The sequence below is a fragment of the Pelodiscus sinensis genome, chromosome 25 (genome assembly GCF_049634645.1).
Source record: "Pelodiscus sinensis isolate JC-2024 chromosome 25, ASM4963464v1, whole genome shotgun sequence".
Classification (NCBI taxonomy): domain Eukaryota; kingdom Metazoa; phylum Chordata; order Testudines; family Trionychidae; genus Pelodiscus; species Pelodiscus sinensis.
This window is the reverse complement of record NC_134735.1, coordinates 23,610,733-23,633,058: the sequence shown is the minus strand read 5'-3', so window position 1 is coordinate 23,633,058 and position 22,326 is coordinate 23,610,733. Positions and strand designations below refer to the sequence as shown.

Below are 22,326 nucleotides of genomic sequence, written 5' to 3'. Positions count from 1 at the left end.
AGCCGAAGAGCGCGTTTTCCCGTGACGCTTGGCCGGAAGTCGGAGGGCGGGTTACGCCCTGACACCGGGCCGGAAACGGGGGGGCGGGTTTGCTGGGACGCCGGGCCGGAAGCTGCCTCGCGCACGAGGGCCCTGCGCCATGGCGGTGTTGCTGGGGGCGCTCTGGGCCGGGCTGCCCGTGGAGAAGCGGATCTTCTGCTCCGTGCTGCTCTTCTCCTGGGCTGTGTACCTGTGGGAGGCCTTCCTGGCGCGGCGGCAGGTCGGAACTCGGCGGCGGGGCGGGGCCTTTCTGGAGGGGCCTGCAGGGCTCCCCGCGGGGGCGCGCGGACCATTGGCGAGCGCCCGAAGAACGTTTAAAATGGGCCTTGACCGTTAGCCGCGCCCCGACTCCCGCGGGCCACACGGACACGTGGCCAGTAAAAGGGGTCATGGGGCCCCTTCCCCCAGGGCTTCCCCACCATCCTCTTACCAATAGGGATTAGTTCATCCCCCACCAAAACCCTCTGTGCAACTGTCCTGCAATTGCATTAACCCAGTGTGTGTTGGGGGGGAGTGTTCCCTCCAAGGGTTTCCTCCCCGAGCAGAATGAATGTTGTGTTGGGCACCAGTACTGAGTTCAGGTGGCTTGTTTGGATGTGCCACTGTGGCACCCAAGTTATTAATAAATGTCTTATAAACCTCGACCTTTTCCCTCTGCTACCATGTCTCCTCCCCTTCCTCCATCAGCTCCCCTGGTGCCTGCTGCTCCCAACATAAGAATGGCCGTACTGGGTCAGACCAAGTTCTTTCAGCCTTTCCCTCATAAATTGTGTTTTCTAGACATTTAATCATTTTTGTTGCTCTTTGCTGGACTTCCTAAGAACATAAGAACGGCCGTACTGGGTCAGACCAAAGGTCCTTCTAGCCCAGTATCCTGTCTGCTGACTGGCCAGCACCAGGTGCCCCAGAGAGGGTGGACCAAAGACAATGATCAAGCGATTTGTCTCGTGCCAGCCCTCTCCAGCCTCTGACAAACAGAGGCCAGGGACACCATTTCTATCCCCCAGCTAATAGCCTTTTATGGACCTAACCTCCAAGAAATTATCTAGCTTCTCTTTAAACTCTGTTATAGTTCTAGCCTTCACAGCCTCCTCTGGCAAGGAGTTCCACAGGTTGACTACACGCTGTGTGAAGAAGAACTTTCTTTTATTAGTTTTAAAACTGCTACCCATTAATTTGGTGTCCTCTGGTTCTTCTATTATGGGAACTAATAAATAACTTTTCTTTATTCACCCTTACCACACCACTCATGATTTTATAGACCTCTATCATATCCCCCCTCCGACTCCTCTTTTCTAAGCTGAAAAGTCCCAGTCTCTTTAGCCTCTCCTCATATGGGACCCATTCCAAACACCTAATCATTTTAGTTGCTCTTTTCTGAACCCTTTCAGAAATATCTTTTTTGAGGTCAGGAGACCACATCTGTACACAGTATTCAAGATGTGGGCGTAGCAGAGTTTTATACAGGGGCAGTAAGATATTTTGTGTCTCATTTTCTATCCCTTTCTTAATAATTCCTAACATCCTATTTGCCTTTTTGACCGCCACTGCACACTGTGTGGAAGTTTTCAGAGAACTGTCCACAATAATGCCAAGATCTCTTTCCTGATTTTCGTAGCGAAATTAGCCCCCATCACCTTCCTCTGCTGTCCTGACTCCTGCCCTTCTCACTGCCCTCAGCCTTCTTGAGACCTGCCCCCCTCCACCAGCCCTTCTCCTCCCCCCATGCCCACTCCGATCATGTGAGCTACCCCTCCTCATCCCTTCTCCTAACACCTCCCTCTACACACCTGCCCTGCCTCTCTCTTCTGGTGCTGGTCCCTCCCCTGCAGGTGTCTGCCCTTCTGCTTCACCCCCAGAATCCCCTGGCACCTGCACCTTCCCTTACCCCTTCACCCTCCTGGTGCCTCCCCCTTCCCTCACTGCCCCTACCCCTTTTTCCCTGATGTCCCCCCTTCCCCTCTCTGGAGTCCTCCCCCCCATTTGGGGGTGATCCCTGGGGGCTGCTGATGGGTTCTGTGGCTTCCATGAGTAACCCCTGCTGCTGGGGCCACTGAGACCTGTCACAAGAGAGGCCCAGGGTGTTCTCCAGCTGGCTCATGCACACTGCCACAGAGGGGTGCCCCGGGAAGGTTTGTGACAGGAAGAATTGGATTCCTGGCCAGACCTTGCTATGTGTGGCCAAGCAGACTGACCTCAGGGAAGCGCAGTCAGGGGCTCTGGCCCCAACTCCACCACTGGCCGCAGGGGGATGGCGCATGGTTCTGCCTCACGTTGTGCCTCAGTTTCCTGCCTGCCAAATGCTGCTGCACTCCATGATGCAGGGCTCCAGCAAGGGCGAGGGTCTCGCCTGGCGGTGCCTCCACTGTAGGGAGCTCACAGCACTCTGACCCTTTAAGCACGGCTGCATTGCCTGGCTCTGACCCCTCGCTGCCAGCGCCATGCGTACACTCGTGCATGGAGCCCCAACCTGGCTGGGCTCCAGGCAAGACGCACTTTCATTGTGGCTCCCTCCATTGCCTCCCAGGTAGGATTGCCGGGTGTCCGGTATTCTACCAGACAGTCCAGTTTTTGGGCCCTCTGGTAAAAAATTCCAGAAAATACCGGACATGTGCAATGTCCAGTATTTTCTGGTTTTCCAGCTGGGTGCCAGACGGAAGGATGGTGGGGCCACGGGGAATGGCTGGGAGGTGGGGCACGATCGGTGCTAGGAGCCTCTGGTTGAGTTTGGTGCCTTGGGGAGGGGAAGCCCTGTCCCTGCTCTTGAGCGCGTTGTAGAGCCGCAGCTGGACTCACGCTTCGCCAGGACTGTGCGCAGGACTGATGGCACCCCGGCATCTGCATGTGCCTGGGTCAGTCCCACTCCCTGCTGGCCGATTTGCCCCCCCCTCCCCCCCCCGACTCCTTCCCGGCCACCCCTGCTTCCTGCCAGCCGGTTCTCCTCATCCCGATCTCCCCCGGCCAGCCGCGCAGCCCCCAACCCCCCATCTCCTCCAGCCAGCTGCCCTCCCACCCCATCTCACCGGGCCAGCCACACTGCCCCCAGACTCCCGCCCGGCAGCCCCGCCCCCCGCGCTGCCCCCAACCCCTCCCGGACAGTATTTTTTCTAAACCAACTTGGTAAGCCTACTCCCAGGGCGGACTCTGAGCAGCAGGCCCCCATGATGTGGGCAGCTCTGGAGCCCGGCCACTGCAGTCCTGCCCAACCAGTCACTAGTTACGGCACGACATGGCCAGCGGCGAGATCCTGAGCTGCAGGGCCTCGGCACCGAGGGGGCAGCTCTCAGGTTCAGATCGCACAGTGGGGTGCAGGTGGGTGAGTGGTGCTGGCAAGGTGGGGAGCCCGGCCGCCCCCTCCCTCTATGAGCGGCTCTGCTCCGCCACCGCCAGAGCCGCACCGTGGTGGCTGGCAGTGGAGGTACACAGGCGAGGGGGGCCTCACGGGCGGGGGGGGAGTTGCAGGGGTGTGCACGCGAGGGGGTGGCTGGAGGGAGCACATGGGGTGCTGCACTCACCCGAAGGCCTTCCGCGTCCTCTGCTGGCTTCATGGTGTGCAGCCCGGCCTTTTGAAGTGTCCACGGGGCCTCCGGAGCATGTACAGCAGCGCTGAGGCGCGCTGGGCTGCGCAGCTTATGACGCCACGGCCGCCGGCATCTTCTCGTCCCGTCACACCCTTCCTCCTCCTCCAGCAGCCTCCAGCTGGCCAGTCTGCCAGTCCGCCCCTGCATTAGGGTGTGCCTGTGCACACCCGGCACACCCTGTGCGTATGCCTATGGTAAGGACTCTCAGTTGAGCATGGGGTTAGGAATAAAGATTGCTAGTATTAGAAGCTTGCAACTGAGCGCTATGTGTCTGTGTAGAGTCTGTCATTGTTTTCCAGTGGAGGAGTTTCTGAGGGCTTGTGAAATTATTACTCTAGCTTGGTCCATTTGCATCACCCTACTGCTGGCTCAGTGGGGCTAATGTGATTGAGCAGCACACAGTTCAGCCACACCTGAGCTTGACTGACACCTAACTTGGGTGCTGCCACATGCAATATGGAACATGGCCAATGCCAGATGCCTCAGACAGGATGAACAGAACAGGTGAAGAAATACTTCCTTCTGTTTAATTTAAATCTGCTACCTGTTAATTTTATTTGGTGACCCATAGTTGGGATGCTAGGAGTTACTATAGAGAACTTTCTGGGTGTCTGGCTGGTGAGTCTTGCCCACATGCTCAGGGTTTAGCTGATCGCCATGTTTGGGGTCGGGAAGGAATTTTCCTCCAGGGTAGATTGGCAGAGATCCTGGAGGTTTTTCGCCTTCCTCTGTAGCATGGGGCACAGGTCACAGCTGGAGGATTCTCTGCATCTTGGGGCCTTCAAAGTATTTGAAGGCTTCAATATCTGAGATACAGGTGAGAGGATTATTCTAAGAGGGGTGGGTGAGATTCTGTGGCCTGCACTGTGCAGGGGGTCAGACTAGATGATCATAATGGTCCCTTCTGACCTTAAAGTCTATGAGTCTGAGTTCTTGTGTTATGGGAAGAAATACATAACTTTTCCTTATTCTCTTTCTCCGCACTAGTCAATCATATCCTCCCACCCCCTTAATTGTCTCTCTTCCAAACTGAAAAGTCACTGTTTTATTAATCTCTTCTCACATGGGAGCTGTTCCATAGTGCTAATCGTTTACGTTGCCCTTTTCTGAACTTCTTCCATTACCAAGATATCTTTTTTGAGATAAGACAACCAATTCTGGGTGCAGCATTCAAGCTGTGGGCATATCAGAGATTGAAATAGAAGCAATGAAATAATCTCCGTTATTCCCTATACCTTTTTAAAATTGTTCCTAAAAATTTGTTTGCTTTTTTTGACTGCTGCTGCACATTGAGTGGACTTTTTCAGGTAACTTTCCAAAATGACTCCAAGATCTTTCTCTTGAGTAATAACAGCTAATTTAGTTCAAATCATTTTATACATATAATTTAAATTATGTTGTGCAATGAATATTACTTTGCATCTATCAACAGCCCAGTCAGTGTTGTGAGATGTCTTTGTAACAGTTTGCAATCTGCTTTGGACTTAACTATATTTAGTAATATTGAATTGTCTTCAAACTTTGCCCCCTCAGTTTGGATTTGTTTGACATGATATCCCTTTACAAAAACATTTTGACTCTTTTTCAAAATGTTAATTTTTATATGTCTTTTTCTCTTTCAGAGGAAGGTATATAGAACAACAACACATGTCCCATGGGAATTAGGACAGATCATGGATTCAGAAACCTTTGAAAAGTCTCGTTTGTATCAACTGGACAAAAGCACTTTCAGTTTTTGGTCGGGCCTGTATTCAGAGCTAGAGGGGACTGTAAGTACCATAGCTACTTTAAAGTTTATACAATACTTTTCATTGGATCTGAACATAAAATAATTTAAATTTAATCCTTCAAATATAACTCTGCAACTCCAGGGTTTACGCTGTGGCATGCCTTGTGTGTGTCTCTGCAAATGCAGCCTTTGGTAAGGTTTCAGTCTTTGGGCTATGTCATCACTGCCAAAAAAGGGGAGTGTTTACATCAAGATTATTTCATTCTCAGAACACCTTTTTAGTCAGTGTGCATGTGGCAGCATCTTATTCTATATTAACAAGAATTATGCTGATGCGAAACGCATAAAATCCATTTTAATTGGTTAACCATAGACCAGCATCCCACAGAACAGCCTGCAACGGACAAAGGCTGCTCTTGCATCCCATCTACTTCCCACCCCCGCCATGATGCTGTCTCCGGGGGGTAGGTGATTTCATGGGAGCTGATACACACAGGGAGTCAGCTTGAAAGCATTCCCATGCTGCTGCGCCTCTGTCAGGCAGCTGTGGAGGGGCAGGCAGCTCTTCAGGATTCGGTGCTAGTGGGGAACCAGAGGGGCAGGAAGCCCAGTGCACACAACCCAGCTGGGCTGCCAGGGGAGCCAGGAAGACAGGGGATAGGGGCAAGACAGGGGATAGGGGCAAGACGGGGGATAGGGGCAAGGCAATAGGAGGCCAAGAATGACCTCCCTGGTCCGCAAAAATCCCTTATCCAGGACCAGTCAGGTCCCAAGGGTGCCAGACAATGGAAGTCCAACCTGTATTATGTGTCTGTCAAATAGCACTTGTTCCTGATATGTGAGTTGGGATTTTTTCAGTTTATTATATAGCTGGTAAAAAAAGTTAAATTTTGCCAAATGTCAGTATTCTAAAAATATTTTCATTAATTGAATTTAAAAAATGACACACACACACACACCTTTTTTTTTTTTTTAACTAACTACAGAGCTGTTTTGATTTTTTTAAATATCCTAGATTTTACCCAAAAAGGGATGGGGAAATTGAGTAATTATTTCACTGTCATAGCTCTTTTTTTTGCATCCTAAACTTATGTCTTAATGGACACGTGGTGTCATGGCACCACCTACTAGAAACAAGAAAAAAAAGTTGTGAAACCCTATCCTGATACTAGACTCAGTCAGAATAGCCTTTCTCTAGCTTTGCGTCCTCTATTTAGAAATTTGGAGGCTTCACTTTGTCTCCTGATTGCTTCTTCTTTTTATTCTTTCTGTCCCTCTTTCTTTGTCTTGAAGGGACATAGAGGCTATGTCTAGAACCCCTGTGCTGGGGACTCTTGTATATTTCAAAGTTGGCACGCCGCATGCACCCTAGGGCAAGTGGCAAATCCAGCTTACTCTGGGTTCCATGTGAGCGCTTCTGCTTTGAAATGCACAAGAGCCCGGGGGGTCAGGAGAACTTCCCGCTGGCCCCAGGCTGCATAAGGAGTTCCAATTTCGAAATGCACAAGAGCCCCCACTGGGACTCTTGCACGCTTCAAAGGAGGAATGCGGAAGTGCCTATGGTCTAGTCGAGTCGTTTATGAAAATTCGATCAACTAGTAAATTAATCAGTATTTAACATTCTTACTCCACTCAAAGCCTACTGCTATCCAGCCTACACACTGGACTTCGCTACCCTCCTTCTTGCTGGTGCCTGGCAGCTATCTTGGACTTCTTCAGTGTTTCCCCTAGTATCCCTCACTTCCCTCAGTGCTTCTACTCTGTCATATTGGAAACGAGCTACCTTTCTTTCTATCTAGCACTGGACTCTGATTCTAGTACCGACTTTGGGAAATGGCTCCAATGAACATGTTGGAGGAGGAGAAGGGAACCCCCTTCTCTGGCACAGGCCTCATCGTCATTCCCAGACGAGGCAGTTGCAGACCTGTTCCTATAGGATGACTTGAAGGCCAACCAGAAGTTCCTGAAAGTTGGTCTTAGAAGTTTAGGAGCTTACAAAGTCAGCACAAAGCCTAATCAATTCCTTGGCTGCAGTTGCCCTTTCCAGAGTGGATTTACTTTTTAATGATGTGGTTGCATCAGAACACTGTGGCAGACTACTTCTCTACACCACCTTAAAAAGGGCAGAAAATAAATATATTTCAGCTAGTGGGTTTGAGTACCATTACTTGCACACATGCTCCCCCACACACACTGGTCTCTGGTTGTGTCGGCGGTGAAGAGACAGACTGACAGTCAAGTGCTACCCATATAAATAGAGAGGCCAAAAGACTAGACCTGTAAGGGGATGGGAACGCTTACCTGGCTGCACCGCCCCCTGTTGCTCTCAGGCACCAACCCCCACTGCTCTCGTTGACTGTGATTCTGGCCAATTGGAGCAGCGGGAAGCCTCCAGGTGAGCATTTTCCTGTGCCTTTGTTCCCCCAGCAGGGGTGAGGGGAAGTGGCAACTCACAGAGCTGCATCTTCCCATCATGAGCCGGATCCAGCCCGTGAGGTATGGGCCTCCCTCCACTCCCCCTCTCCCACACCAGGAAGCTGGTGCTCATGCTCCAATCTGAGCATGAGGTTGCGGGGGAGGGCACAGGGATGGAGTGCTAGTGCAGGCTTCCTCCCCTGGACAGAGGCGAACTCCAAGCCCACAGCCCACACTGTCCACAGGACTGTCCACAGAATACACTTTGAGAACCACCGCTTTAGACATGGGGTGTCAGACCTGGGGTGGGCAGCCTGCTTCGTCTGTATTCTCTTCCAGAGATGGGAGCCTCCCCAAGTGGAGCTGTTTGCAATGAGACAGATCAGGAATTGCCATCAGTTCTGTTTGTTGTGTGGGAACAACTAGGGCTCCTTCTCTGATGCCTGTCTACTGTCATGGGCAAACCACCTACTGTACGCCTTCCCACCGATCACTTTAATTCACAATAGTGATAGAAATGTAGCCGTGTTAGTCTGGGGTAGCTGAAGCAAAATGCAGGACAATGTAGCACTTTAAAGACTAACAAGATGGTTTATTAGATGATGAGCTCTGGCCCACGAAAGCTCATCATCTAATAAACCATCTTGTTAGTCTTTAAAGTGCTACATTGTCCTGCATTTTGTTTTAATTCACAAGGTCCTCCTAAACATCAAATAGGACAAAGCAAAGGTTATCCTGATAGCACCAGCGTGGCCATATCAGCACTGGTTCAGTTTGCTTTTAGACCTCTCTGTGGCAGAGCCACTCATGTTTCGACTACTCCTGGACTAAGCTTCACAAGACCACAGCTAATTACTTTACCTAAACTTCACCTTGTCTTCCTATCCCTGACTACATGGTTGCTGTGTGTCTGAATCCTGAAAAGCAAGCCTGCTAGATCAGGTTTAACAAGTCTTGCTAGATAATAGAAAGCCTTCCACCAGAATTATTTACCTGGCCGAGTGGAAACATTTCATTTGTTGGACCTCTGAACAGAATCATTCTCCATCCCAATCTCCTCTGCAGTATCTCTTGGACTACCTGCTCCCCCTAAACCATCAGGGTCTGACTTTCTCATCTATTAAAATTGGCAACCATCTCAACCTTCGACCTGTGTGTGAATGACAGATCAGTGTTCTCTCATGAGATGAGTCAAGTTTCTCAAGGGGCTGAAAAGACTTTACCCTTAGTTTTGCAAACCAATCCCCACCACATGCAATTTGAACCTATTCTGTCAAGGCTCATGGGGCCTCCCTTCAAGCCATTTAGTATTGTGCTGCATACTGTTTCTCTCTTGGAAGATTGCCTTCCAGATAGTGATCACCTGTGCCTGGAGGGTCTCTGAGATTAAGGCCACTATGTCAGAACCTGGTGGAGCTGTGTGTCTGTCTGGCCATCCTATCAAAAGTGGCATCACAGTTTCTCAACAACCAGGAGACTTTTTTCTAGTCTTCTTTCAAAATTTTTCAAGACTGCTGGGGAACGTCAATTTTATATGTTGGATGGGCCCTTCAGGAAAACCACACAACACCCCAAAGAATCTTATCCTGAATAACTGCGTGCCTTCAGCACCTCCACTGCCCCACTGTGGGGCTGGAGCACAAAAAGTCAACTAGCCTTGGCCCCCCAGTCTCTGGTGTATAAGGGGAATGCGGGGAGTGTCTCTGCTTCTCAATCAGGGGCCATGTCAATGAGGATCTGGGTTTTTTGCTTCTCACTTGTATGTATGGTCCCTGACTGATTTTTCTGTGGGTCAGTGGCCTCCGAGCCAAAAAAGTTCCCCACCCCTGTTTTAAAGGCTGAAGCTAACGCACGTGTGGGTTTTTGTGCTTTAGACTGCATTTGTGCAGCATACAATCAGGTTGGTAGACTTGGTTTGGGTTTATCAGGTGCTTTTTGGAAAAGAAGCTTACTATTTATGGGTAGTGAGCATTCACTTCTTAGGTATGTAAGGTGGAACTGTGATCATCATCCTACTTCTTCATACCTCCTCATCAGCTGGGCTCTTTTGCTTCTCTGGATGTCCTTTAGCTCCAGAGTCTTGCTAGCAACACAATCACAGAGGCCCTCTGCACCTCCTGTGACAACTGCTTGTTACATACACTGTCCAGTAATGCACTTTTATCGGCGGAAAATGTGAGAGGCATATGACAAAAGAAAATTACTTACTGGTAATTCTGTTTGTTTCCTCTTTCTCCATCCTCCCCTTTTCTCCCCTCAGAATGCTTGCCTCTGTTGTCTCTCTTGGTGTCTTATAGACTGACTTTGGAAGTTAGTTAGAGGGAGGCTCTTCTGGCTAAAACTTATGTAATCAAGATGGGGTTTCAGAACTGTTTGATTCCTTTCTTCCAAAAGATGAAACTACTGCACTGTTTGGCCATTAATCTTCTGTTCTAGAATGATAGAAGAGGACACTACAACTAACACAATTACCAGTCAAGTGATTTTAGGTTGCTTTTCCCCTTACAACCAGTTTTATTCATAATATTTTACCAAAGAGAGTTAGTATTTTTATATTACCTTTAATCAATACTTGGAATTGTAGCTGTTTTTCCAAAAGTTTATAGGCAACTTGTAAGAGCAGAGAAACAGTTTTTTCTTATTTTGCCATTGTTTATATCATCTAAACTTCAGCCTGAAATTAGGTCCTGTGCAGGCTGGAAGACTTTCTGGTGATGTGAAAACTAGTGCAAGGTGATATCTCCCTTACTAACAAAGTGAAAGACTGAAAGTCAATTTTTTATTTTTATCAGCTATTTAACTTCACTGGTTGTCATTCTGAATAAGCGACGAGGAGTCCTGTGGCACCTTATAGACTAACTGAGGTGTAGGAGCATAAGCTTTCGTGGGCAAAGACCCACTTCGTCAGATGCCACAGGACTCCTCGTCGCTTTTGCAGATTCAGACTAACACGGCTACCCCTCTGATCCTATTCTGAATAAGGAAGCCTTTGATAACCCCAAAATCTTCAGTTAAGGTAGTAGAGGCCTTAGTAAATATGTCCTGAGATTTCCCAGCATTTCCCAAACAAAACTAAGGACGATCTCACTTGCTATTCCTGATGGCTAAGGATAAAAGGGGCAGGGGGAACTAAGGTGTTCTTTATATATTGTAAAGAAGGATTTTTTTTAAAAAAAATCTAGTTCACCTTTAAGCATTGGTCTTGTCCAATGTTCCCTCTAATTTTATCCATCCACATGCAGGACAAATTTTATTATGTGCATGCATATTACGTGTGTATACAGTAGGGATGTGAAGGACTAGTCGCTTCTCCCCCTCCCCCCCCATCCTCCTACCCTCCATCCCCCAGCTGCCTGTATCAGAAAGAGGCAGCAAGTGGGGGAGAGGAGGAGGTATTTCAAAGCAGTAGCACTTCATGGAGCCTGGGGCCAGACCTCGGGCTCCATGCAACTCTGCCACTTGAAATGCCACATGCAGCCCAGGGCCAGCTGGAGTGTACCTTGGCTGCACGCGGTGTTTCAAAGTGGCAGCACCATGTGAAGCCCAGGGTCATCCCTAGGGCTGTTGCTACATTTCAGAGGTGGAGGCCCCCTACCAACTAATCGAATAGTTGATGTATTTAACATCCTTAATATACAGTATCCTCTGAGTTTTTGGAGAAGCGGCTTCTTCCCATTCTGAGCTATAGTCAGGGAACTTAACAATATCTGTAGGCTCAGAGTTGTGGCGTACTGGCTGACAGATCTGACGTGTAGCTGCATATCAATAGATAAGTCAGGACATTGCCCCAGTGCCAGGTAACATGGACCCAGTTTAGGAGAAAACATTTCCCAAACCACATTCCTCGCTGAAAGAGGCCATTTTTTCTTATTCTACAGAGGACCAAACTCTCCCTTTGCACCAGAGACAGCTGAGTGTTTATATATCAGAATGCTGTCTTATGATTCTGTATTCACAGTAGAAAAAGAAACTCAGGGATTGTTTTAATTAAAGCACAGAATTTCAGATAATGGCAAAATATAGCCCAAATATTGGAGCCTCACTAAAATCGTAAGCAGTAGTGTTTCTTTTCAGCTCAATGATTTGCTGCTATATATTGCCCTTTCAGTAGATCAACACTCAAAGCAGCAATGGCTGCAGCCACCAGTAATCTCCCTCTGTTCCCTGTCACATCTCCCCCACACTCTGAAGAGATGGGGTACAGGAATCAGGGGAGGAAGGCTTCCTGACATCAGTGCCCCCTTCCTTTCTCCTATAGCAAGTAGGAGGCTCCCAGGAGCAGCTCCTAACCAGAGGCCAGGAGCAGCATGGCAGTGGACAGAGGAACACTTGAAGTGTGTGGCATTTATTACATAGAAAGGGTGTGGAAAGACTGTTGGGGAAAAGTCAAGACAACAACAATTTCAAAATGAAAAGTAGACTCTGTTGGCAATATTCTCAGGTTTGTAAAATACTCATCCAAAACACAAATGTAAACATGAAAAACCCAAGTAACAAACAAAAACAAAAAGGCTATGTCTCTACCACCAGCTTTTTATTCAAAAGTAAAGAGACTGAGTTATCATGAAATACTGAACAAGGGTCATTATCATTCACACTGACAAAAGAACAGCTTTGATCATAGAATCATAGAACACTAGAACTGGAAGGGACCTCGAGAGGTCAGTGAGTCCAGTCCCCTACTTAGTAGCTTGCTGGGCAGGTGCTTACCTTTCATGGTTTTTTCCTCCATGATAGCACAGAGTGAATTGTATCTATTGGGTGTTTTTTTTTATAGTTGATTCTTCTCTGTGGAGGAATTCCTTTCCTTTGGAATGTATCTGGACAAATCTCTGGTCATGCAGGATTTGGACCAGAATATGAGGTAAGCACTTTTTAACTGATTGTGAAAATGATGGGTTCCTAAACTGGGAGTTTATAATAAAATTTATGGTAAAGCTCCCATTTAGTTTTATTATGCCTAAATAATTTTATAGTCTAACTTAACCTCAGGAGGATTCTTACCAACAATCACAGGACATACCACACTAATACCAACCCTGGAACTTTCCCTTGCAACAAACCCTAGTGCCAGCTTTGTCCATATATTTACTCTGCTGACACCATTATTGGACCTAACCATGCCAGTTAGAAGATCAAGAACACACATTCCTGTTCATCCAGAAATATAATTTATGCTATCATGTGCCTAAAGTGTCTGTCTGCTATGTACATTGGACAAACTTCTCAGACACTTCGCCAAAGAATCAATGCACACAAAACAGACATAAGACTCTCTCTCAGAGAGAAAGCTGTTGCTTGCCATTTTAACCAGACTGACCATTCCCTCAATGACCTTAAAACATGCATATTGCTTCAAAGAGACTTTAACTCCAGACTTCAATGAGAAGCTTCAGAATTGTCATTCATGCTTAAATTTGACATTTTATGTATGGGTTTAAACAAAGACTCTAATCTCACCCATTACAAAGATATCTTCCCCAATTATCACCCCAATGACATTACCTTGCAGAAACTTCTCCTATTATCACCCCTATGTCATTACCTCACAGACACTAACCTTCCCCCCTCACCCCCACTCTGTTCTAAAATTTGATTTGTCAATTTCACATGCGTTCATTTTTTTGATTGTATCACTTTGGTATATATGGTTGTGCTGATTTTCTTCCACATATTGATCTGAGGAAGTGGGTCTGGCCCACGAAAGCTCATCACCTAATAAACCATCTTGTTAGTCTTTAAAATGCTACATAGTTCTGTCTTTTGTTCCAAGAATGTGGTCTTTCCAGATCAAAGATGGGAGGAAAGTGTGAGGCTTTCTGGGTGATATCTGTTTGGTGAATGAATTAGTGTTATTTTCAATGCTGGAAGCCCTAGCAAATAAGAAAAAAATACTTGAAATGTATATTTTAAAATGGAAAGAAACTCTTCTTTTCCCCCTTCTCCCTCATGGTATTGCCTATGCAGAGTGCCATGTAACCACCATAGAAGGGGTAAATTATCTTTCCCTACCCACCCCACAGTTTATCTCTCTTCACTACCCATGGTAGTCATTGATCCCAACTTCTTCTTTGCATGGTCTAAGGCTGTTGCTGCACTAAGGGTACTACAGTGGTACAGCTGTACTATACAGGCTTTCTGTTTTTCCATAACTGTAGGAATGCCATCTCCTCAAATAATGGTATTTGGGTTAATGGAAGCATTGTTCTGTCAACCTAGCTATGTGTGCACTGGGGTGTAGGTTGGCATAGCTAGGGCATTTTTTTTCACTCCCTGAGCCATCATAGTTATGTCAACCTAACTTTTAGGTATAGATTAGGCCTCAGTTTTTCCTGCTAATATTAATTACTGATCTATAAGAACTGATGCAAACCTGTAGAAGTCCATGGGAAGACTCATGTTGACTTGTATGGACTCTAAAAAAAGCCCATTATTGTTTTTGTAGCATTTAGAATTTGTCAGTCAGAATTTGCTGCTATGGTTGACAAGAGGGCAGAATAGGATAAGAGATTGTCGTCTTGCTCTTCAGTTAGGTCACATTCAAACTTCAGCATTTTTTTTAGAAATGTGTTAAGCAACAGTCCAACAATCAAGAAAGAAGGCCATCTGAAACTTACCTGGTTTAGAGGGGAAATGAAAGCTGCTGTTATAAAACAGACAAAAAACAGAAGAAAGAAGAAGTTGAAAGTAATCAACATAAATCAGAAGCTTGAAATTGGAGAAAATTGAGGGAAGCAAAGGGACAAAGGGAAGAATCTGTTTAGAAGAGTTAAGGCCAGTAAGAAGTTTATAAATATATTAGGATTAAAATGAATTGTAACGATGGCATTCATCCACTGAATGGGAATGGAAGAATTGTCAATAATAATGAAGAAAAGGCAGAAATGTACACTTTAAAAATTTCTGGTGGTTATTTGGAAAAAAAAATCACCATATCATTATAGTAATTATACACTTTTTATTCTGTTATTAGCACAAACGGATGCTTAACAACAGCTACTGAAGTTAGACATTTTAAAATGAGCAGGTCCAAAAAACTTGCTTCATGGTTGGGGTCCACTATAGACCACTAAACCATGAGGAGAGAAGAAGGTGAGCCATGCTCAAAACAAATATCAGAAATATCCAAAGTGCAAGACGTAATAGTAATGGGAGACTTACTACTCGAGCATCTGTTGGAAAAGAATAAGGCTAGGGATGTTAAATGGCATTTAATCAGCTAATCAACTAGTTGAAGGAATTTCCATCAACTAGTCAATTAGTTGATAAGGGGGGGAACTGCAGAGCTGCAGTGGGGTTACCTCCTGGCCCCCGGGAGCTTAACCCCATTGCAGCTCTGCCTTTTAAATGTATTAAGAGCCAGTAGGCTATTAATACACTTACAAGACGGAAGCACAACGGGAGGGTCCAGGCAAAAGCTGGGACAGCTAATTCCAGGTTTGCGCTCAGTCCCCTGCTATGCCTCTTCCCCTCCTTGGAGATAGTGCTGGGAGGGGGGGGGGGGGGGGGAGACCAGGTTTTAAGCCAACTCTCCCGAGTACCAACTTGTGCTCTCTTCCGTCTCCTCCCCCTGCCACTGTCTGATAGAGGCAGCAAGGGTGGGAAGCGACTAGTCAAGTCACAAGTTGACTATCCGATATGCTTATTGGATAGCCAACTAGTCACTTACATCCCTCAATAAGGCAAAACACAAAATGTCCCGTAAGTTCATAGAATGCATTGGGAGCAAGTTTTTGATTAAGAAAAGACGGGTGGTGGTGATCAGGACTGAAATTTGGGGTTGGGAAGGAATTTTCCTCTGGTTCAGATGACAGAGACCCTGGGTGAAAACCTTCCCTTAGGGCTAATAGAATCTTAGGGCTGGAAGAGACCTCAGGAGGTCATCAAGTCCAGCCCCCTGCCCAAGGCAGGACCAATCCCAACTAAATCAACCCAGCAAGGGCTTTGTCAAGCTGAGACTTAAAAATCTCTATGGATGGTGATTCCACCACCTCCCTAGGTAACCCATACCAGTACTTCACCATCCTCCTAGTGAATTAGTTTTTCCTAATATCCAACCTAGACCTCCCCCCCTGTAACTTAAGCCCATTGCTCCTTGTTCTGCCAACCATCACTACTGTGAACAGCCTCTCTCCATCCCCTTTGGAACCTCCCTTCAGGAAGTTGAAGGCTACTATCAAATCCCCCCTCACTCTTCGCTTCTGCAGACTAAACAAACTCAAATCCCTCAGTCTCTTCTCATAGATCATGTGCTCCAGCCCCCTAATCATTTTGGTTGCCCTCCGCTGGACCCTCTCCAATGAGTCCACATCCTTTCTATAATGGGGAGCCCAAAACTGGACACAATACTCCAGATGTGGCCTCACAAGAGCCGAATAAAGGGGAATAATCACTTCTCTAGATCTGCTGGCAATGCTCCTCCTAATGCAACCTAATATACCATTAGCTTTCTTTGCTACAAGGGCACACTGTTGACTCATATCCAGCTTCTCATCCGCTGTAATCCCCAGGTCCTTTTCTGCAGAACTGCCACTTAGCCAATCGGTCCCCAGCCTGTAACAATGCTTGGGATTCTTCCGTCCTAAATGCACGAGTCTACATATGTCCTTGTTGAACCTCCTCAGATTTTTGGTCCAATTGTCTAATCTGTTTAGGTCTCTCTGGACCCTGTCTCTGCCCTCCAGCATATCTGTCTCCCCTAGTTTAGTGTCAGCTGCGAACTTGGTGAGGGTGCAATCCATCCCCTCATCCAGGTCATTGATAAAGATGTTGAACAAAACCGGTCCTAGAAGCATTCCTTGGGGCACTCCGCTAGAAACTGACCGCCAACCTGACATCGAGCCGTTGATCACTATCCGTTGGGCTGACTGTCTGTCCAGCTTTCTATCCATCTTACAGTCCATTTATCCTATCTATACTTCCTTAACTTGCTGGCAAGAATATTGTGGGAGATGGTATCAAAACCTTTGCTAAAGTCAAGGTATATCACATCCACTGTCTTTCCCATGTCCACAGAGCCAGTTACCTCATCCTAGAAGCTAATCAGATTGGTCAGGCATGACTTGCCCTTCGTGAATCCATGTTGACTATTCCTGATCACCTTCCCCTCTTCCAAGTGCTTCAAAATGGATTAGTTGAGGATCCCCTCATAGATTTTTTCCAGGGACTGAGGTAAGGCTGACTGGTCTGTAGTTCCCTGGATTGTCCTTTTTTCCTTTTTTAAAGATGGGCACTACATTTGCCTTTTTCCAACCATCCAGAATCTCTCCTGATGTCAACAAGTTTTCAAAGATAATGGCCAAAGGCTCCTCAATGACATTTGCCAACTCCCTCAGTACCCTCGGGTGCATTAAATCCGGACCCATGGATTTGTGTACGTTTAGCTTTTCTAAATAGTTCCTAACCTGTTCTTTACCCACCAAGGGCTGCCCACCTCCTTCCCATACTGTGTTGCCTAGTGCATTAGTCTGGGAGCTGACCTTGTCTGTGAAGACAGAGGCCAAGAAAGCATTGAGTACTTCAGCTTTCCCCACATAATCTGTCACTAGGTTACCTCCCTCATCCAGTAGGGCCCCAAACCCTCTCTGATCACCCTCTTATTGCTAACATGCCTGTTACCCTTCATGTCCCTTGCTAGCTGCAATTTCAGTTACGCTTTCACCTTCCTGACAACTCCCCTGCATTCTCAAGCAATATATTTGTACTTCTCCCTAGTCATCTGTCCAAATTTCCACTTCTTGTAAGCTTCCTTTTTGTGTTTAAGCTCACCAAGGATTTCCCCCATAAGCCAATCTGGTCGCCGACCATATTTGTTTTTCTTACTGCACATCAAGATGGTTTCTTCCTGTACCTTTAATAAGGCTTCTTTAAAATACCGCCAGCTCTCCTGGACTCCTTTCCCTTTCATGTAAGCATCCCAGGGAATCCTGCCCATCAGTTTTCTGAGGGAGTCAAAGTCTGCTTTTCCGAAGTCCAGGGTGTGTATTTTGCTACTCTTTTCTTCCTTTCGTCAGGATCCTAAAATCTGCCATCTCATGATCACTGCTTCCCAGGTTGTCACCCACCTCTACTTCCCCTACTAGTTGCTCCCTGTTTGTGAGCAGAAGGTCAAACTGCGCATGGCCCCTGGCCAGTTCCTTCAGCACTTGTACCAGGAAGTTATCCTGAACATTCTCCAGAAATTTCCTGGATTGCCTGTGTACTGCTGTATTGGTCTGCCAACAGATGTCAGGGTGATTCAAGTCCCCCATGAGAACCAGGGCCTGTGATCTGGAAGCTTCTCTCAGTTGTCCAAAGAAAGACTCGTGTACCTCATACACCTGTCTATAGCAGACACCAACCACAACATCACCCCAGTTGCTTCCACCTCTTAACTTAACCCATAATAATAATATACGGAGATATATCTATGACATAGAACTGGAAGGGACCTTGAGAGATCATTGAGTCCAGTCCCCTGCCCTCACGGCAGGACCGAGTACCATCCCTGACAGATTTGCCCCAGATCCCTACATGGTCCCCTCAAGGATTGAGCTCACAACCCTGGGTTTAGCCAGCCAGTGCTCAAACCGCTGAGCTATCCCTCCCCCTGTAGATTCTCAACAGACTTTTCCTCTATATACTGGAGCTCCTAACAGTCATACTGTTCTCTTACATAGAGTGCAACTCCTCCTTTTCTCCCCGGCCTGTTCTTCCTGAACAGTTTATAGCCTTCCATGACAGCGCTCCAGTCATGCAAGTCATCCCACCAAGTCTCTGTTATTCCAGTCAAATCATAGTTCTTTGACTGGGCCAGGGCTTCTAATTCTTCCTGTTTGTTTCCCAGGCTTCTTGCATTTATGTACACACATCTTAGATAACCAGTTGATTGCCCTACCTTCTTCATTCAAATCAGGTCCTCCTTTGTTTCTCGTTCCTCCTTGTGCTTCTTCCTGGTAACCGATTTCCCCACTTACCTCGGCTTTGGTCACAGTTCCCCAAGAAACCCAACGTACCTGCCTTCTACTCTTCATTTGTCACCATGGGATATGACACTCACAGACCCCCAACTGATTTTTTTTGTGGGGGGGTCAATGGCCCCTGATAGAAAAATGGTATTTCCACCTCCTGGAGTAGACCGAGCTTGGGCATCTTTTCAGTTTGAGATACTATGCTGACCACAAAAAAATTAGGAGAAGAATATGAAGACCAGCCAGTTTCTTGCTTGAGAGAACAGATATAATTTATTTGCCTTCTTAGATGAGGACTGAGTGATTGAAGAAGTTTTCCAGACTGCCTTTGCTGGCTAACTCAGTTCCACTAATTAGGGAAGTATGACTTCTTGTCTATCCACTGCCCTCAAAATATCGAAGAGATGATTCCTCTCTCCACAAAAGCAGAACAATTAGCCAATTCCATTGACATCTGAGAACTCAAAAATCCTCCAGTTCCTTCTGATGGTGGACCTTTCAGAATCATCACTGCATTTTCATCTGGCAAAGGCACACTCCTTAATTCTGAATCTGCCTTTGCTAACTCCAGTTCACGTTCATTGGATAAAAGAGAGATTTTTCACCTTGTGCAGAAAATGATGTTCTTTGAGATGTTTGTCCCTGTGGGTGCTCCATTGTAGGTGTCTCGGTGCCCCTGCACTTACAATTTACACTTTTTAGCAGCAGTACCCCTGGGTGCTGGCGGTGCTGCTTATGCCATGGTGAGTGTGCCAGTGCATATGCGCTGTCAACCGTCCCTCAGTTTCTTCTCTACTGCAGAGATATGTTAGAACTCTGAGGCAGAGGGCAGGAGGGAGGGTCATGGAGTGCCCACAGTGGAAGCCAGGAGAGTGATTAAAGATGTGCCTTATAGTGACAGATTCTATAAACTAAATCTGTTTATCTTAATAAAGAGAAAATTAAGAAGGGAATTTGATCAGTCTGCAAGTACCCTATATAAGGAAAAAATATTTGATAATTGGCTCTTCAATCCAGCAAAAGAAAGTAAAACAGTCCAATGGCTGGAAGTTGAAGTTAGGCAAATTTGGTTTGGAAATAGGTTATAAATTGGGATTCTAGAGAATATATCCAAATTAGACACTATATGCAAAACTTATAGCCATCATAAAAGCTACTGTGACACACACAGAGAAAATGCAAAATGAGTGTCAAGAGGTCTCACTAGTAGTCTGGTAACTGTTTCTGTCACAAATTTTACTGTTGCACTGAATTTCCTAAGAATTAATCAGAGATGACTCTCAAAGTGCTAGTGTTGAACAGTAATTCACTGTGATTTACTTTCCTATGATCAAACAGGTTGCTAAGGGCTATTCCTGGAGAGAACCGTTCTAAAACCTAGGCTAGCCCTTCTGTAGGCAATTCTGAGATAAGGAATTTTTAATCTATTTTGTGTTGACATTTTTTGCATTGTAAACTTGCCTTTTCCTCAGAGGCAGTGAAGCTCTTAGATATGATGGCTTCTTAAACATCAAATCTACCTGATAGTACTACAGGAAAACTTGCTGAGCAAGACATAGGGACACCTTATGCCCTCTTTTGCTGGACCAAGAACTGCAGACGAGAGTTCTTTCTTTCGGAGTACCATCATGACAAGCTCACACAATGTCAAACATGACAGCCCCTTTCTATAAAGAGAGGAAAATTGTGTTTAACATAGTGCTTGCTTTAGCTAGGATGTGTTATAAGATATATATTTTCAAAAGTTGACAGACCTATATTGTATAACCTTCAAATACAGTAAAACTCCGATGGTCCGGCATCTGATGGTCCGGCACTCCTGATGGTCCGGCACCATCAGGAACCCGGAAGTGCTCCGGGCAGCCGGACCATTGGAGCTGCTCTGCCCCCAGCTTCCCCTATTCAGCCGCTGCTAAAACTGACCAGCGGCTGAATCGGGGAAACCGGGGGCAGAGCAGCTGGAGTGCTGCCGGGTAGGTCCTGTAGCGCTGCCCCTCAGGGCTGCGGGACCAACCCGACAGCACCCCAGTTGTCCCCGATTCAGCTGCTGCTGAAACTGACCAACGGCTGACTCCAGGAAGCCCGAGGCAGAGGTGCTCTGCCCCAGCTTCCTGGAATCAGCTGCTGGTCAGTTTCAGCAGCAGCTGACTTGGGTACACCTGGGGCAGAGCAGCTAGGGTGCTGCTGGGTTGGTCCCTGCAGTGCCGAGGTGCGGTGTGGCGCTGCGCTGCGGGGACCAACCTGGCAGCACCCCAGCTGCTCTGTCCCAGGCATCCCGATTCAACTGCTGTTGAAACTGACCAGCGGCTGATTCCAGGAATCCCGGGGCAGAGCAGCTCTGCCTCGGGCTTCCTGGAGTCAGCCGCTGGTCAGTTTCAACAGCAGCTGAATCAGGACGCCTGGGACAGAGCAGCTGGGGCGCTGCCAGGTTGGCAGCTCTGTCTCGGGCTTCCTGGAGTCAGCCGCTGGTCAGTTTCAGCAGCGGCTGACTTGGGGACACCTGGGGTAGAGCAGCTGGGGTGCTGCCGGGTTGGCCCAGTAGCGCCAAGGAGCGGCGCTGCGGGACCAACCCAACAGCACCCAAGCTGCTCTGCCCCAAGCGTCCCCAAGAGCAGCTGGGGTGCTGCTGGGTTGGTCTCGCTACGCCAAGGGTCGGCGCTACCGGACCAACCCGGCAGCACTCCAGCTGCTCTGCCCCAGGTGTCCCTGATTCAGCCGCTGCTGGTCATTTTCGGGGGGGGGCTATAAGGGGTCCGTGGTGGCATCCTCACCCCACCCCACTCCAGATCCCTCATAGCCCCCCCTTCTGATAGACCGTCATATCTGATAATCCAGCACCCCCTGGGTCCTAAAGGTGCCAGATTATCGGAAATTTACTGTAGTATCTTGTCACTTTTATTGCTTCTACACATGTCTGACGTGAACTGTGAAAACAGACCAACTAGCTACTGATAATTTTCACTGTACCACAGCTCTAAAGACTATGAAAAGAAATACAGACAAAGACTTGGTCCTGAGAGCAGAAATAAGAGCAATGTTCCTTTTAATCTTTCTCCTCCATATATGCAGACTTTTTAATCTATATGCAGAAGAGTTTTTTAATGTGCACCGAGGCACGTGTGAATACATACCACCAGTAAAAACAAAAAACCTTGCTGTGAGCACTCTGCTAATCAGCTGTGCGGCATTTGAATCTTTTCTGAGTGTTCACACAACTTACAGGGAACACTGAGCAGCAGGGAAATGTCTTTTCACTCCCCTTTCCAACAAATACTGGATTGAGTCCCCGTCTGCTATTGCTGATAGCATTTCTGATCAGTGGAAAGAAACTGGTCAGTCTCACCGGCAAAAACAGAATAGACAATTAAACTGATAACAGGTAATTGCTATTTATACATCTTGGGAAATTGATGCTAATAGGCTAATGCTGATAGGATAACGAGCCTTGTGGATAAGGGAGAAGCGGTGGATGTCATATACCTAGACTTTAGTAAGGCATTTGATACAGTCTCGCATGATATTCTTATTGATAAACTAGGCAAATACAACTTAGATAGGGCCACGATAAGGTGGGTGCATAATTGGCTGGATAACCGTAGTCAGAGAGTTGTTG

General features: G+C 47.0%; 1 protein-coding gene across 3 annotated transcripts in view; it reads left to right on the top strand.

Moving 5' to 3' along the window:
- The first annotated feature begins 19 nt into the window (after positions 1-19).
- ZMPSTE24 (zinc metallopeptidase STE24) overlaps positions 20-22,326 on the top strand; it is a 56,179-nt gene continuing 33,872 nt past the window's right edge. The window contains exons 1-3 of one of the 3 annotated variants that reach the window (XM_006113274.4): positions 20-259; positions 5,243-5,389; positions 12,542-12,628. In XM_006113274.4, the coding sequence (XP_006113336.2) occupies positions 140-259; positions 5,243-5,389; positions 12,542-12,628 (354 nt within the window). In that variant the 5' untranslated portion in view covers positions 20-139. The remainder of the gene's footprint in view (positions 260-5,242; positions 5,390-12,541; positions 12,629-22,326) is intronic. The other 2 variants (XM_006113272.3, XM_006113273.4) reach the window with 2 other exon arrangements.